The sequence below is a fragment of the Arvicanthis niloticus genome, chromosome 20, assembly GCF_011762505.2.
Source record: "Arvicanthis niloticus isolate mArvNil1 chromosome 20, mArvNil1.pat.X, whole genome shotgun sequence".
Classification (NCBI taxonomy): domain Eukaryota; kingdom Metazoa; phylum Chordata; class Mammalia; order Rodentia; family Muridae; genus Arvicanthis; species Arvicanthis niloticus.
Window position 1 is genome coordinate 46221299 of NC_047677.1, and position 13432 is coordinate 46234730.

At 47.2% G+C, this 13432-nt stretch overlaps 1 protein-coding gene across 2 annotated transcripts in view; it reads right to left on the reverse strand.

Annotated features, from left to right (window-relative positions):
* Positions 1-2923: 2923 nt before the first annotated feature.
* The window catches only part of Pnpla1 (patatin like domain 1, omega-hydroxyceramide transacylase), a 36902-nt gene continuing 26393 nt past the window's right edge, over positions 2924-13432 (reverse strand). The window contains exons 6-10 of one of the 2 annotated variants that reach the window (XM_076916532.1): positions 11934-12596; positions 9405-9489; positions 7419-7541; positions 6176-6275; positions 2924-4874 (exon numbers count right to left, since the gene is read on the reverse strand). In XM_076916532.1, the coding sequence (XP_076772647.1) occupies positions 4851-4874; positions 6176-6275; positions 7419-7541; positions 9405-9489; positions 11934-12596 (995 nt within the window). In that variant the 3' untranslated portion in view covers positions 2924-4850. The remainder of the gene's footprint in view (positions 4875-6175; positions 6276-7418; positions 7542-9404; positions 9490-11933; positions 12597-13432) is intronic. The other variant, XM_034524824.2, reaches the window with a different exon arrangement.

Consider the following 13432-nt stretch of genomic DNA (forward strand, 5'->3'; position numbering starts at 1 on the left):
AACTTATGATTTTTCTATCTTTCAGAATCAGGGAATCTGGGGGAAGGAGAGTAAAGCTCTGGGGTTGGAAAAATTGAGGGTGGGGTGGGGTATGCAAGGCAGGATGACTCTGTAACTGGTACTGTAGAGTGAAAAATTATAAAGGCCATTTTATGAAATATGTGTAGATTTCCTTGCCCTTAGACCTTGGGCAGAAAAGTGCAGATTCCAGAACAAGGAACTGAAAATAAGATTTCAGGCCTTCATACCCCAGGACACTTGCTGGATGAATTACATTCCTCAAGCCTCAAGCAATAGGCCCACCTATGGGTGGAAGAGGCCCAAGGCAGGAAGACACATTCCTGACCATAAAAAATACAAGCCATCTAGGTGGGGCTGTGACTGGAGGAAGTGAGAAATGTTTTGTAATGACGGTATAGGGGACAGTGACTTGGTAAGACTACATTTTTGAGAAAAATGATTGTACTGAGTAATTTCCATGGCTATTAATCTTTCAGGGTGGGTTTCTCTGGAATGTTTCGCTATTCTTGTTATGTATCTTTGGCAACCCCTCACCTCCGCCCCACTCCCCTGGTTTGTGGTTTTTCTCTTTAAAACGCTCCACGGACTGGATGTTGGGGTCGGACCCTACTCCTGTGTGAGTACGTGGTCAGACCGCTGGCTGCCAGCTCTTTTCCCTAATAAACCTCTGCTGATTGCATCCAGGTATGGTTTCTTGTGATCTTTGGGTGGTTGTGATTTCCTGAGACTTGAGGAAGGGAATCCTGAGTATGGGGGTCTTCAGTACTTGTAAGTATGAACTGATGGAGACTGGTAGCCAGAGTCTACTTTGCTGTGTTAACTAGGCACCACAGTTAGACATTTGTCCCCGGTTTGAGACCTAACAATATCCAGTTCAGCTTGGACTGTGAGGGTCCAGGATTCACGGAAGAATGACACCCAGGACTCGAATAGTATGCAAATGCAAAGAATGTTTTATTCTGCAGAAGTGCAGCATGTTGGGATCTCCCATTACCAAGACAGAGAGAGACACCCAAGTGAGCTTGCAGGCCTGATTTAAAGCACATTAGGGAATTCTGGGGTAGGTGACTTCTATGTTAATCTGTTGGGTCTATCTCTATCTACCGGGTTCTCCTGAGAGGAAGCCTAAGAATTAACGGGAATGGAGGATGAGAGAAACGTGGGGCCAGGACAAAGTATTCTGATCAAGGCCCGAAGTTTAATAATTTGCTTTCACATATAAAGGGGAAGCCCCACCCCCCCAGAGTCCAGGGGTTGGGCAAGGATATAGCAGTTCAGAAGGTGTCAAGGCTAGCTCAGCAGGCAGTCCATTCTTCTTAGCTCAGGTAGCAGGCTCCAAGGTGCCACGGCTGGCAATGCAATGCATCTCAGGTCCTACTGTTGCTTGGTCTATTGTGGTAAATGGCTTGCAGGCCTGCTCAGGCCTGGGGGAAGGGCACATCTAAGGACATTCCATTAGTGGGGTGTGGGGGCTGGAAACTTGCTGGGAGGTCTGGAAACTGTTACTGAGGAAGTAGCTGAGGATGTCTGGAAACTTCTGCTGACCCATTTGTCCTTGCCTCAGACCAGGTGGCTGAGATATCCCATTACCTGGGCATGGAGGCTGGAGCCTTTTTTTTTTTTTTTTTTCCTTAGTAATTGACTTTCCTGGGCTTGCCTGCACTCGCCTTTGCCTGGACTCTTCCAGTTTTTAGGCCTAGTCTCCTTACCTGCCAATTTGAAGTCTGACATAGAATCAGCCTAACCTTCTCAGGCTATGTAAGACCCAGTCCACAAGCCAAGATCAGATAAAGGAAAAACCGAGTACCATGGCTCAGGCCTTTGATCCCAGCACTGGGGAGGCAGAGGCAGGTGAATCTCTGTGAGTTCAAGGCCAGCCTGGTCTACAGAGTGAGTTCCAGGCCAGCTAAAACTACCTACCAAGACCTCATGCTTGAAGACAAATAAAAAAGGAAAAGAAGAGACTGAAGACCCCCAAACTCGGGAGACCCTTACTCAAGTCTCGGGAAATCACGGCCACCCAAAAACCAAGACACTGTACCTGGATGCAATCAGCAGAGGTTTATTAGGGCGAGAGAGTTGGCTAGCCAACGGTCAGACTGCAGACTCACACAGGATTGGCAGGCAGGCTGAGGAACTATTTAAAGGGGAAATCCACAAACCAGGGTAGTGAGGAGGGGGTTAAGGGTTATCAAGGATATATAGCATAAAAATAGTGGAACATTCCAGAGGAACCCACCCTAAACAATTTATAGCCATGAAAATCACTCCGTACACTCATTCTTCTCAAAAATGTGGTTTTACCATGTCACTGTGCCCTACCCTGTCATTTACCAACTATTTATTAACTATTTCTCACTTGCTCTTTAGAGTGAAAAATTATAAAGGCCACTTTATGAAATATGTGTAGATTTCTTTGCCCTTAGACCTGGGCAGAAAAGTGCAGATTCCAGAACGAGAACTGAAAATAAGATTTCAGGCCTTCACTTTCCCCAGGACACATTCCAGGTGAAGGACACTGCCCCTGAATCAAGCCTCAAACAATAGGCCCACCTATGGGTGGGAGAGGCCCAAGGCAAGAAGACACATTCCTGACTACAGATAAAGATGCTGCCACCTAGGTGGGGCTATAGCCGGAAGATAGTTAATCTGAAATAGTTGGTAATGGCAGGATAGGACACAATGACATGATAAAAACCACATTTTTGAGAAGAATGCAGGGTGATTTCCACATGACACTAACCATTCAGGGTGGGTTTCTCTGGGATGTTTCACTGTTCTTATGTTATGTATCCTTGGCAACCCCTCACCCCCTCCCCACTCCCCTGGTTTGTGGTTTTTCCCTTCAAAACCCTCCACAGACTGGATGTTGGGGTCGAACCCCACTCCTGCGAGAGTGCGTGGTAAGACCGCTGGCTGCCAGCTTTCTTCCCTAATAAACCTCTGCTGATTGCATCCAGGTATGGTTTCTTGTGGTTTTTGGGTGGTCGTGATTTCCTGAGACTTGAGGAAGGGTCTCCCGAGTTTGGGGGTCTTCATATGTCTGGGTGAGAATGTCAGATCTTGGACTTACAGACAGTTGTGAGCTCCCATGTGGGTGCTGGGAATTGAACCCAGGTCCTCTGGAAGAGCAGTCAGTGCTCTAAACCACTGATCCATCTCTCCGGCCCCTGAGACAGAGTCTTGTGTAGCCCAAGCTAGACCCTAACTCACTAGGTAGCCCTAGATGACCTTGAACTCTGGTCCTTTAGGGTTGAGCCGCCACGTTTTCTCTCTGGGATCTTGATTCTTTGCTAGTCTTTCAAAGCCCATTGTTCCTTGAGATGACTTAGGGGAGCACAGCCTCCCCCAAGACCTCCTTGGCACAGGCTTTCTCTGCTTACATTTCCCCAGTGGCCAAGTCCGTCTTACAGCTGAGCTTCAGCCTTGGCTCTAGGTTTTGTGTCCGAGTTAAGCAAACGCTGGTGGGGCCTATGGGCAGCCTGAGCCTTGCTGGGCTGGTCTCCTTTCTAGGGAGCAATGGGGGATACCCTCTGCTGGACAGCTGGAAATGTTAAGGCTTAGAGTGAGACCCATCCTCCAAATCCTAGCTTGACTAGAGTGACTGCTGAGCAGCAAGCTGCAAGGTGCACTTTCTTCGTAGCAGACTTTGGCAGAATTAGCCCTCCTTGCCAAGGTCAGTATTTGCAGGGACCAAGAGACCCAGAAGGTTGAGCATGAAGTACAGGCAAGCAGAGAAGCAGGCAAGCATACAACCTGCCCAGAACCCGGTCTGTTTGTGCCTACGTCTGCTGAGCCTGTGGTAGCTTGGACTGGTTTAACACCAGGTCGTGAGTGGTCTTTTGGTCTCAGGTGAGATGCCTGTCAACTTATCAAAGAAGACCTGGCCAGGCTCTCATCATCCCTCAGCCTCTAGCTGTTACTGGGTTCTCCTAGCTGGCATACCCTGGGCCTCTACCCTGAACTCTCTAGCATAAGGGCTAAGCTGCCCTTCTCCCAGGTGTTCTTCCCTATGTAATCTAGCCACTTTGGCTATGTGTTTATTTTACCCTGTTTTGTCTGGACCTCTTGGCTCCTGGCTCTCCCCTCTCCCTTTCTCCTCACATGGCCCACCTTAGGATCATGTTCACTCTGGACTCTTCCAGATGCCTCTGGCTGTTTTCTCCTATACACCTGCAATAAACCTTCTCCTCCACCATATCTCGGAACAGTCACATCTTCTTTATTTTTTCATTCAGTGCTTTCAAAGGGTTTGCAACAATTCTGCCAAAGACTTAAAGTACAAAGGCTAAAGTTGTGTCTTAAGTCTTAATTACTGTGCCTAAGAGATCTATAAAACAAAAATGTTTTTAACCTGAAAGCCCCATTTGCCCAGGGACAGATAAACCTGGAAGCCCCACTTGCCCAAGTGCAGTTAACTTCCTGGAATGCTGAAGAATGTTGTTCATGTAAGATAGCAAGCCACTTGTTTTCACTTCTGTAAACAAGCTTGCTTGCCCCAACTATATTTGATCGCATGCAGGCAGGAGGTACATAGGCAGGAAGTACAGTCAGAAAGTTTGCTTGTCCCTGGATTGGACAAAAGCAGAATTGTGTCCCTCCTCCCAGATGGACGGTGAGTGGTATGTGTTGATGTCTGTCTGTCTCTCCATTCAGAGCAGGATGATGGGAGGGCAGCAAGACTGGAAGAAGGAGACTCTTCACACCAGGAAACCCAAACTTGGGGGAGTAGACTTTCTGCAGCACTGGATGATTGAAGGCACTCCTGGTTTCAATAGACCGAAGGTGGGAGGCTAGACCCAGGTCACTGGAATCTCTCCTGCTCCAGTTTAGGAGTTCTGTCCACCTACTCCCTAGGAAAGGACAAAGAGTTGTCATTTTGAGTGACCTTTACCTAGAACATCCCTTGTCTTAGTTCACCCATACCACTTTCCCAGCATTCTCTCTGCTGTACTTGACCAAAACTGGGGATCTAGGATTGTTCCAAAAGCCAGTTTAGGGTTTCACTTTATTATCCCAGAGCCCTTACCTGCTCTGCAAAGGGGACTCCCCAGTGGGAAGTGATTTTTAAAATGTTTGAAATATTATAAAAGATTGGTTCTTGTTTTTCTAGAAGAGTGGGGTGGCCTCTCGACTGCTCAGCTCAGTTGTGTGGTTACTGTTCTATGCCAGGTGTAGATAGATGCAGGAGGACTGTGGACCTATGAGTACTATCTGGAGGTTATCAGTACAGTGGTTTTGGTTTATTTTTTTGTTTTGGTTTGGTTTTGATTTTTTAAGGCATGGTTTCTCTGTGTAACCTGGGCCATCCTGGAACTCATTCTGTACACTAGGCTGGCCTTAAATTAAAAAAGATACGCCTGCTTCTGTGCCTGACTGACGGGATAAAGGTCTACACCACCACCGCCCAACTGGGTAGTATCTTAACTAGGGGTTCTCAACCTCCCTAAAGCCGCTACTCTTTAATACAGTTCCTTGTGTGGTGACCCTCAACCATATAATTATTTTTGTTGCTACTTTGTAACTGTAATTTTGCTACTGTTACAAATTGTAATATAACTATCTGATGTGCAGAATATCTAATATGGTATCCCAAAAGGATTGAGACCCACAGGTTGAAAACCACTGGTCTTAAATTCAATGTAACTTCTGTTCTGCTCTCTTTGCTTTGTTTTGTTTAAGATAGGATCTTACTGTGTAGCCCTGGCTGTCCTGGAACTTGATATGTAGACCAGGCTGGCCTCAAACTCACAGAGATCCACCTGCCTCTGCCTCTAAAGTGCTGGAGTTAAAGGTGTGCACCACCACCTCCTCAAGCATCCCAGCTTGCTTTGGCTTCCCTGTGTGTGTGTGTGTGTGTGTGCGCGCGCGCGCGTGCGTGTTTCTCTTTTCCTGTTTTGGAGTTTTTAACACAAGCTCTCATAATGTAGTGTTGTCTAGTTTTGAACTCACAGAGATCCACCTGCTTCCCAAATGCTGGGACTAAAGGTGTACGCCACCACACTTTGCTTCCAGATGTCCACACAATGGACTAGAGGTGAGCATGTCTGTGCCGGGAAGGGCAGAAATGAAGCTATGTGCTCAGAGTTGCTACATCCTCCTGAGACAGGAGAGGCAGGGTCACTCTTGGGTGACACCCAGAGGAGTTCCATACCTCGGGGCAGCTGTATTCTTGGATCCGGCTGGGATGAGGTTTGTAGGTGACCCAAACTGTCTTGGGGAATACAGGAAAGTCTAGTTGACAAGGTGCAGACCTGGATTAGAGAATCCAAGGACATATTTGTAAGGGAAAATAAGAAGAACCATTAAAGTCCCAAGCCTTACCTAAGCCTACTATGTGACCCCAGGATAGCCCCATGCCCTCTTTAGGAAATTACAAGATCCTGCAGAACCCACCACAGAAGTAATCTTGGCATCTAGACTTGTAGCATCATGGATAGGTCTTGTTTTAATTTAAAAGTTACATTTATTTATTTCAATGGTAACTACAGTACCTTATTCAGGGGTTCCCAACTAGACCCAAGGACTGGCAGGTTTCACTGACTCTTGGGTGACATTATGGCTGCTTTGACACAGGGATACCAAAGGGAGCCTTGAACCTTGACCCTCCAAACACAGGCAGATCCCTAGACTCATCTGTGACGCGAGACTCTCTGCACAGGCAATTGTGAGCAGGCAGGAGGGTCCCAGCGTCTACCCATCACGAGGGATTAATTGACAGCTGAACAAAATACAAGTTCGAGAACCCAAGGGGATGTTCAGAGGGTGGAGGCACGTGCCTCCAACCCTGCCAGTCTGAGGTCAGTTCCTAGGACCCACAAGACAGAAGGTCAGAGCCAACTCCAGAAAACATGTCCTTTGACCTCTCCAGCTCACACTCACGCACGTGCACAATCAGTAAGTAAATAAACGTCAAGAATGTTTAAAGAAATGTCTGCCAGCTAAAGAATGGTCAAAGCAACTTCCTGTTTCTACAAGTAAGGGGTTTGCTGGCCAAAGAATGACCTAAACTAGTTATGTGTCACATGTTAATAATTCCAGGACCAGAGCGTTGAGAGGGAACAGGGGATGATCAAAAGTTCCAAGTTAGCTTTAGCTGCACAGTAAGTTTGAGGCTAGCCTGGTCTACATGGTGAGTTATGGGACAGCCAGGATGACTGCTCAAAACAACACAACACACAGTTGAAAAGTAGCTGGCAAACCTCCAAGACCCTTCCACCCTGACACCCACTGTCTTCAGAAGAGTCTCCCATTCACAGGGTGGCCTGCGCTGCCTGCTCACAGGCTCATGAGCCAGGTCACCCGTGTTTTTGCAGGTCAGAAAATGGAGATTCAGAGCCTAGATATTCCAACTGTAAGCGCCGAGCTCTCCTGACCGAGCAGAGGCTTGCACTTACTGCAGTTTGCTAGCTGGCTTCTTGGACCGAGGGTTTCTCTGGAAGCACTCTCTGGTGGCATTTGTCTTCTGTTTCCTCTTGAACATCTTTTTTGCTGTGTTTGAATCCACAGCAGGACTCTCCCTGGGCAGAGAGACAAAGGAGGTGCTTGTTACAACAGCCTGAACAGTGTCTGACTCCTTCAGAGTCCTGCCCCTGCTCAGCAGACCCAGTGGCCCAGGCTAAGGTTGGTATTCCCCAGCAAATACGTCTGATTACCATTAACTATTTATCTGGGCAATAACCAGGCCAAGGAGACAAACAAGGCCCAAACTTACATCTTCGAAACATTAATGTGTATGATATATTTTTTTTTCTTTTTCTTTTTTTGGTTTTTCAAGACAGGGTTTCTCTGTGTAGCCCTGGCTGTCCTGGAACTCACTCTGTAGACCAGGCTGGCCTCGAACTCAGAAATCTGCCTGCCTCTGCCTCCCAAGTGCTGGGATTAAAGGCGTGCGCCACCACTGCCCAGCTAAATATTTTATCTTACACAAACTGTCAAAGTTTTTTTTTTAAAGATTTTTTTTATTTATGTGTAAGTGTGTCTACATGTAAGTATGCATTCACAGGGACCAAAAGAGGGTGTCAGATCCTCTGGAGATGGAGCTGTAGGCTGTAGTAGGCTGCCCAGTGTGTGTGCTGGGAACCGAACTTGGGTCAGATGATCTGTGAGAGCAGATTGTGTTCTTAACGGCTGAGCCATCTCTCCAGCCATTCACACCCCCAGTTGTAGAGATAAAATTACATAATTGGGAGGCAGAGACAGGCGGATTTCTGAGTTCAAGGCCAGCCTGGTCTACAAAGTGAGTTCCAGGACTCGAAAAACCAAAAAAAAAAAAAAAAAAAAAAAAAAAAAAAAAAAAAAAAAAAAAGGGGGGGAGGGAACAAATCCATCTCAATAATCTAGGTGTGAAACAAATACAAATGTCTATGGAAGAATGCCCAGGAACATGATGGCACACACCTATAATCTCAGGACTCGGAAGTCAGAGGCAGGATTGACAGTGCCAGCCCGGGCTGTGTAGTGAGATCCACAACCAACAATAAAATTAAAGAATGGAATGTTTCAACCCTGCTTTTCTAAAAGACAAAGTTGCAGTTGGGGGCCGTGGTTGACAGATGCATGACCCCACTACTGATCTTTGATTGGCCAATCCAACTGTTATCCAACCAGCAAGGGAGCCTGGGAAATGTAGTTCCCAGGGATCTTTAAGAACTACAGATCTGCAGGACCTGTCAGGACTGCAGAGATAAGGATGGATCTTGTCCGTTCTGCAACCCAGACAACTGAGCATGCTCTCTTGGTTTGGTGTCTGTTGTGGTGGTCAAACACCCTGACAAAGCCACTTAAGACAGAAAAGGGTTTATTTGGTTCACAAATCCAGGCAACGGTCCACTGCTAATAGGAAGTCAAGGCTACAAGAACTTGCAGCAGCTGGTCTCGTTACACCCACAGTCAGGAGCAGAGAGCATTGAACCATGCTTGCCTCTCCGCTCAGCCCACTCTCTCCTTTTCATTCACTTCATGGTTAGAGTGCTAGGGGCTAAAGCCACGCACCTCCGTGCTAGCTCCAACGGAGACCTTCGAGGGTCCTTTTCTCCCGTTAGAGGCTACCTAGGCTAGGATGGTGCACCAGTTAGACCTATCCAATTGTGGCTTCACCCAAAATAAGACCTGGAGTGCGCATGCACTGACTGTTCTAGAACAGGGTGTATCGAGTGTCTGTTGGAATTGGGGAGAGGCTTGGTATCGCCTCATGGACAGGTAGGTTCCACATAGCGCCTCACTGCGGGAGACAGGAGAGGGCACGGAGCGTGAGCTGCTGCCCCACAGACTGGAAGAGCTAGGTGATAACCATGCAGCCGCAAGAACAGAATCCTCACTTAGCTGGGCCCCCTCCCCTGAGCGAAGAAGGAAAGCAAAGTCCTGGGGAAGGAGAAACTTACACCAGTAGAGGCTTGTTGGGGGCTTCCTTCCTGGTACCCGGTACTGCCGAGCCTGTCAGCGGTGCTGAGGCAGGAGACCCTGTAGCTGGAGGAAACACGAGAGGTGTAAGGGCAGATATTGGGTACTGGGTCGTTTTGCAAATAACAACGGTGAGTGTGTCTGAGAACAAACAGCAAGGATACCAGTTGTTGTGGCCCAGCGTCCCTTTAGTCCCAGTACTCGGGAGTCAGAGGCAGGTGGATTTCAGGTTTTGAGGCTAGCCTGGTTTACATAATGAGAGCCAGAATATCCAAGGACCTGATAGTGAGATGCTATTGTTAAAGAAAATTTTTTGTTAGTTTTTTTTCTTTTTCCAATTTTTCTTTCTTTTTTTCTTTTTCTTTCTTTCTTTTTTTCTTTCTTTCTTTTTTTTCTTTCTTTTTTTTTTTTTTTTTTTTTTTTTTTTTTTTTTTTTTTTTTTTTGTTTTTTTGTTTTTTTGTTTTTTTCAAGGCTGTGTTTCTCTGTGTAGCTTTGGCTATCCTGGAACGCACTCTGTAGTCCAGGCTGGCCTCAAACTCTGAGATCCACTTGCTTCTGCCACCCCAGAGCTCACAACTGCCTATAACTGTTAACTCCAGGGGAATCCAGCCAGCACCCTCTTCTGACATCTTTAGTACCAGGTATGGATGTGAGCGAGCAACAGAAACGCCCACACGCTCATCCAAACGGAAACTTTTTTTTTCCCAGACAGGATCTCTCTATATAGCCCTGGCTGTCCTGGATCCTGAGCCAGCCGTGAACACTAGGCTGGCCATGAACGCAGAGATCTGCTTGGCTTTTGCCTCGAAAGTGCTAAGATTAAAGGCAGGGGCCAGCGCATCCTGCAAAGATATTTTTTTTTAACCATTATGATTTTTAAAAATTGTATGTGCGGTGGGAGGCATCCCGCTATACCCAGCAAATCAAAATTCAAAACACACATCTGGATGTAGGCATGTATGAAATATTCAAAGGATTAATAAGATCATTTAAAAATAATAAGCAAACAAGCAAGGAAGCAATAAAACCAGGAAAGAATGCTCTCCTCATATTTAAGAGCCACATTACCACAGCAGTGGATCTGGTGGAGCGCAAAGTGTGCAGCTGCGGTGGGCACACGCTGCCGTGCCCTGCCCCCAACCTGACGTCGGAGGGCGGGGCCTGAACATCCACCACCTCAAGTAAGTAAACCTTTGTCTTGGAACGAAGATTATTAGGACTACTGTGTGTATCTCAAGTGAGTGTTCAAATTTGTTTTTGATTTTTTAAGACAGGGTTTCTCTGTGTACCCCTGATTTTTTTGTAACTTGCTATGTAGGCCAGGCTGGCCTCAAACTACAGAGATCTGCCTGCCTCTACTTTACAAGTGCTGGAATTGAATATTTAATTATATATATATTATATATATATGTATATATATTATATATATGTATATACATTATATACATATATATATATGTACACATATATGTATGCATATATATTTAATTTTAAATAATATTTAAATATAATAAAATATTTAATTTTATAGATATATTTGGAATTTCTCACTGACCCTGCCAGGCTCATCCTTTGTCAGGCTCCAGGAATCTGTCTGTCTTCATGCCCCCAGAGCCAGAGTTACAGACACAGGCTGCTGTACCCAGTGTGTATGCGGGTTCTAGGGATAAAACTCTGGTCCTCATGAGTTTATTTTTATTGGTTAAACATTTGTATAAATTATATGAGTTATATATATAGATGGCTTTATTATAAGCCTTTAACATCAATATTAAATTCATTTTATTTATATAAAGATTTATTTTATTTGCCAGGTGGTCGTGGCACACACCTTTAATCCCAGCACTCAGGAGACTGAGACAGGAGGATCTCTTGAGTTGGAGGCCAGCCTGTTCTTTTTTTTTTTTTTTTTTTGGTTTTTCGAGACAGGGTTTCTCTGTGTAGTCCTGGCTGTCCTGGAACTCACTCTGTAGACCAGGCTGGCCTCGAACTCAGAAATCCACCTGCCTCTGCCTCCCAAGTGCTGGGATTAAAGGCGTGCGCCACCACCGAGGCCAGCCTGTTCTACAGAGTGAGTTCCAGGACAGTCAAGGCTACACCAGAGAAACCCTGTCTTGGAAAACCAAAAGAAAAAACCTAAAAACCCAGATTTATTTTATTTGTAGCTGTGTAAATGGGAGGTGTGTGAGTGTACAAATACAGGTGCCATGGGATTCGGAAGAGGGAACAGATGTGCTTTTGAGCCACCTAACATCCTGGCCACCAAACTGAACTCGGGGGTCCTCTAAGAGAAGAGCAATTGCTCTTAACCCTGCACCATCTCTCCAGCTTCTTGGTGGTGTGGGAGGGGCTAAGCTTCAAGATTCATGGGGACAAAGACACAAGGCAGGAGTCAGTCTCCCCTGTGGAAGCTGCTCAGACAGACGGCTAATGTCACCCTTCAAACTGGTGTTTCTCAGCTCAGCATTGTAAATTGCTTGCCTGCGGGCCAGAGCAGGGAGGGTCATACCTGTGGGTCGTTCTGGGCCCAGGTCCTCCACAAGTGGCTGGGCTGGTGGTGGTGAAGGACTTAGGGTCGAAAGTCCAGGTGTTACCCTGGGTGCTATGGCTCCCTGGGAAGGTCTGGGCAGCAGTCCAGGGGACTCAGGTGACCCAACAGGCACAGAAGATGCAGCCTTTGAGCCGTGCGAGTCTGCAGCTGGGAGCAACACAGGTAGGAAGCTGTTTGTGCTTTGGTCGTCGGTGGCCCGGTCCAGGTGATGGTCATCCTTCACCCCTTGCTCCAGGTTTGGAGTTTGAACATTTATTGGGCAATTGTCACTGGGGCAAGTGGGTCTCATTACTGGGCCTGGCTGGGCTGGAGACAATGGCGGTACAGACGGCTGCTTGGCTGAAGAGACCGATGGTGACACGAGTGACCCCACAAATCCCTTGCACCCAGATTCAGGTGTCTGCACCAATGGGGCTGCTGGGGAATGGCTGTCCTTTCTGTCCTCTTTGAGAGCCCCCTGTACATGGGTTTGTGGGGAGTCTTCAGGACTTCCCCTTTGTGCCTCAAGGCTCTGCAGACTCGGAGGTAGGGGCTCATGGCCAAGGGCGACCTCTATCTGGCAGTATACTTCGACCCTCGGGAAAATCACTCTCTTGCTGGGAGAGTCCAGGTACGCGGCGTCTAGGAGAAACTACAGCACATCAGATTTGATATGTTCATAGACTGGTAGGGTGTGTGCGCAAAATCTACATAAATATGATATGAATAAGCACAGCGTTGTCCCAGCACTCAGGAGCTAAGGTGGAGAAGACTGTAAGGACAGAGAACAGATCGTGGGGGTGGGGGTGGGGGTGGGGTGTTGATGAAGGTGGGGGGGGGGTCGTAAAGGAGCTCCAGGAAACTTTTTTTTTTTTTTTTGAGACAAGATCTCACGTAGCCCAGGCTACCCTGGCCTCAAATGTGCTATTTAACCAAGGATGATCTTGTACTTCTATTCTCCGTGATCCCACCCCTTCCCAACATCCCCAGCGCTGAGATTACTGCGTGCACCCCCCTGCTAGGTTTATGAAGTACTGGAAATTAAACATAGGTTTTCATGCATGCCAGCTAAGTACTCTAATCAAGTCCCAGTCCCAGCCTCTCCAGAAAGTCGGGGATGATAGATTGCGCATGTGTGGGAGAACCTTGTCAGAAGGAATGAGGGTGAGGCCTGCTGGGCACAGCTGGGTGCAGACTGACATCCTTCAGCTCCCACCTCTCCTTTCCCTATACCAGGGAGGCAGGCTGGCGGGCGAGCGGCTTCCTAGCTGCAGGATTAGCTGAGTGGAGGAGAGCTTTTGCAAGGGAGGGAGGCGAGGGGGTGAGGATGAGATTGAGGGGGTCCAGCACGGCTTCACCCTGTGTGTGATGAGTGCTTCCCCTCTCCCCCCTCAACCAAGCAGAGAGCATTCTGACTGCTTCCAATGGCAGGTGGGAACTCCATAGTATGGCTCTGGGTACCAGTAGCTCAAGATCAC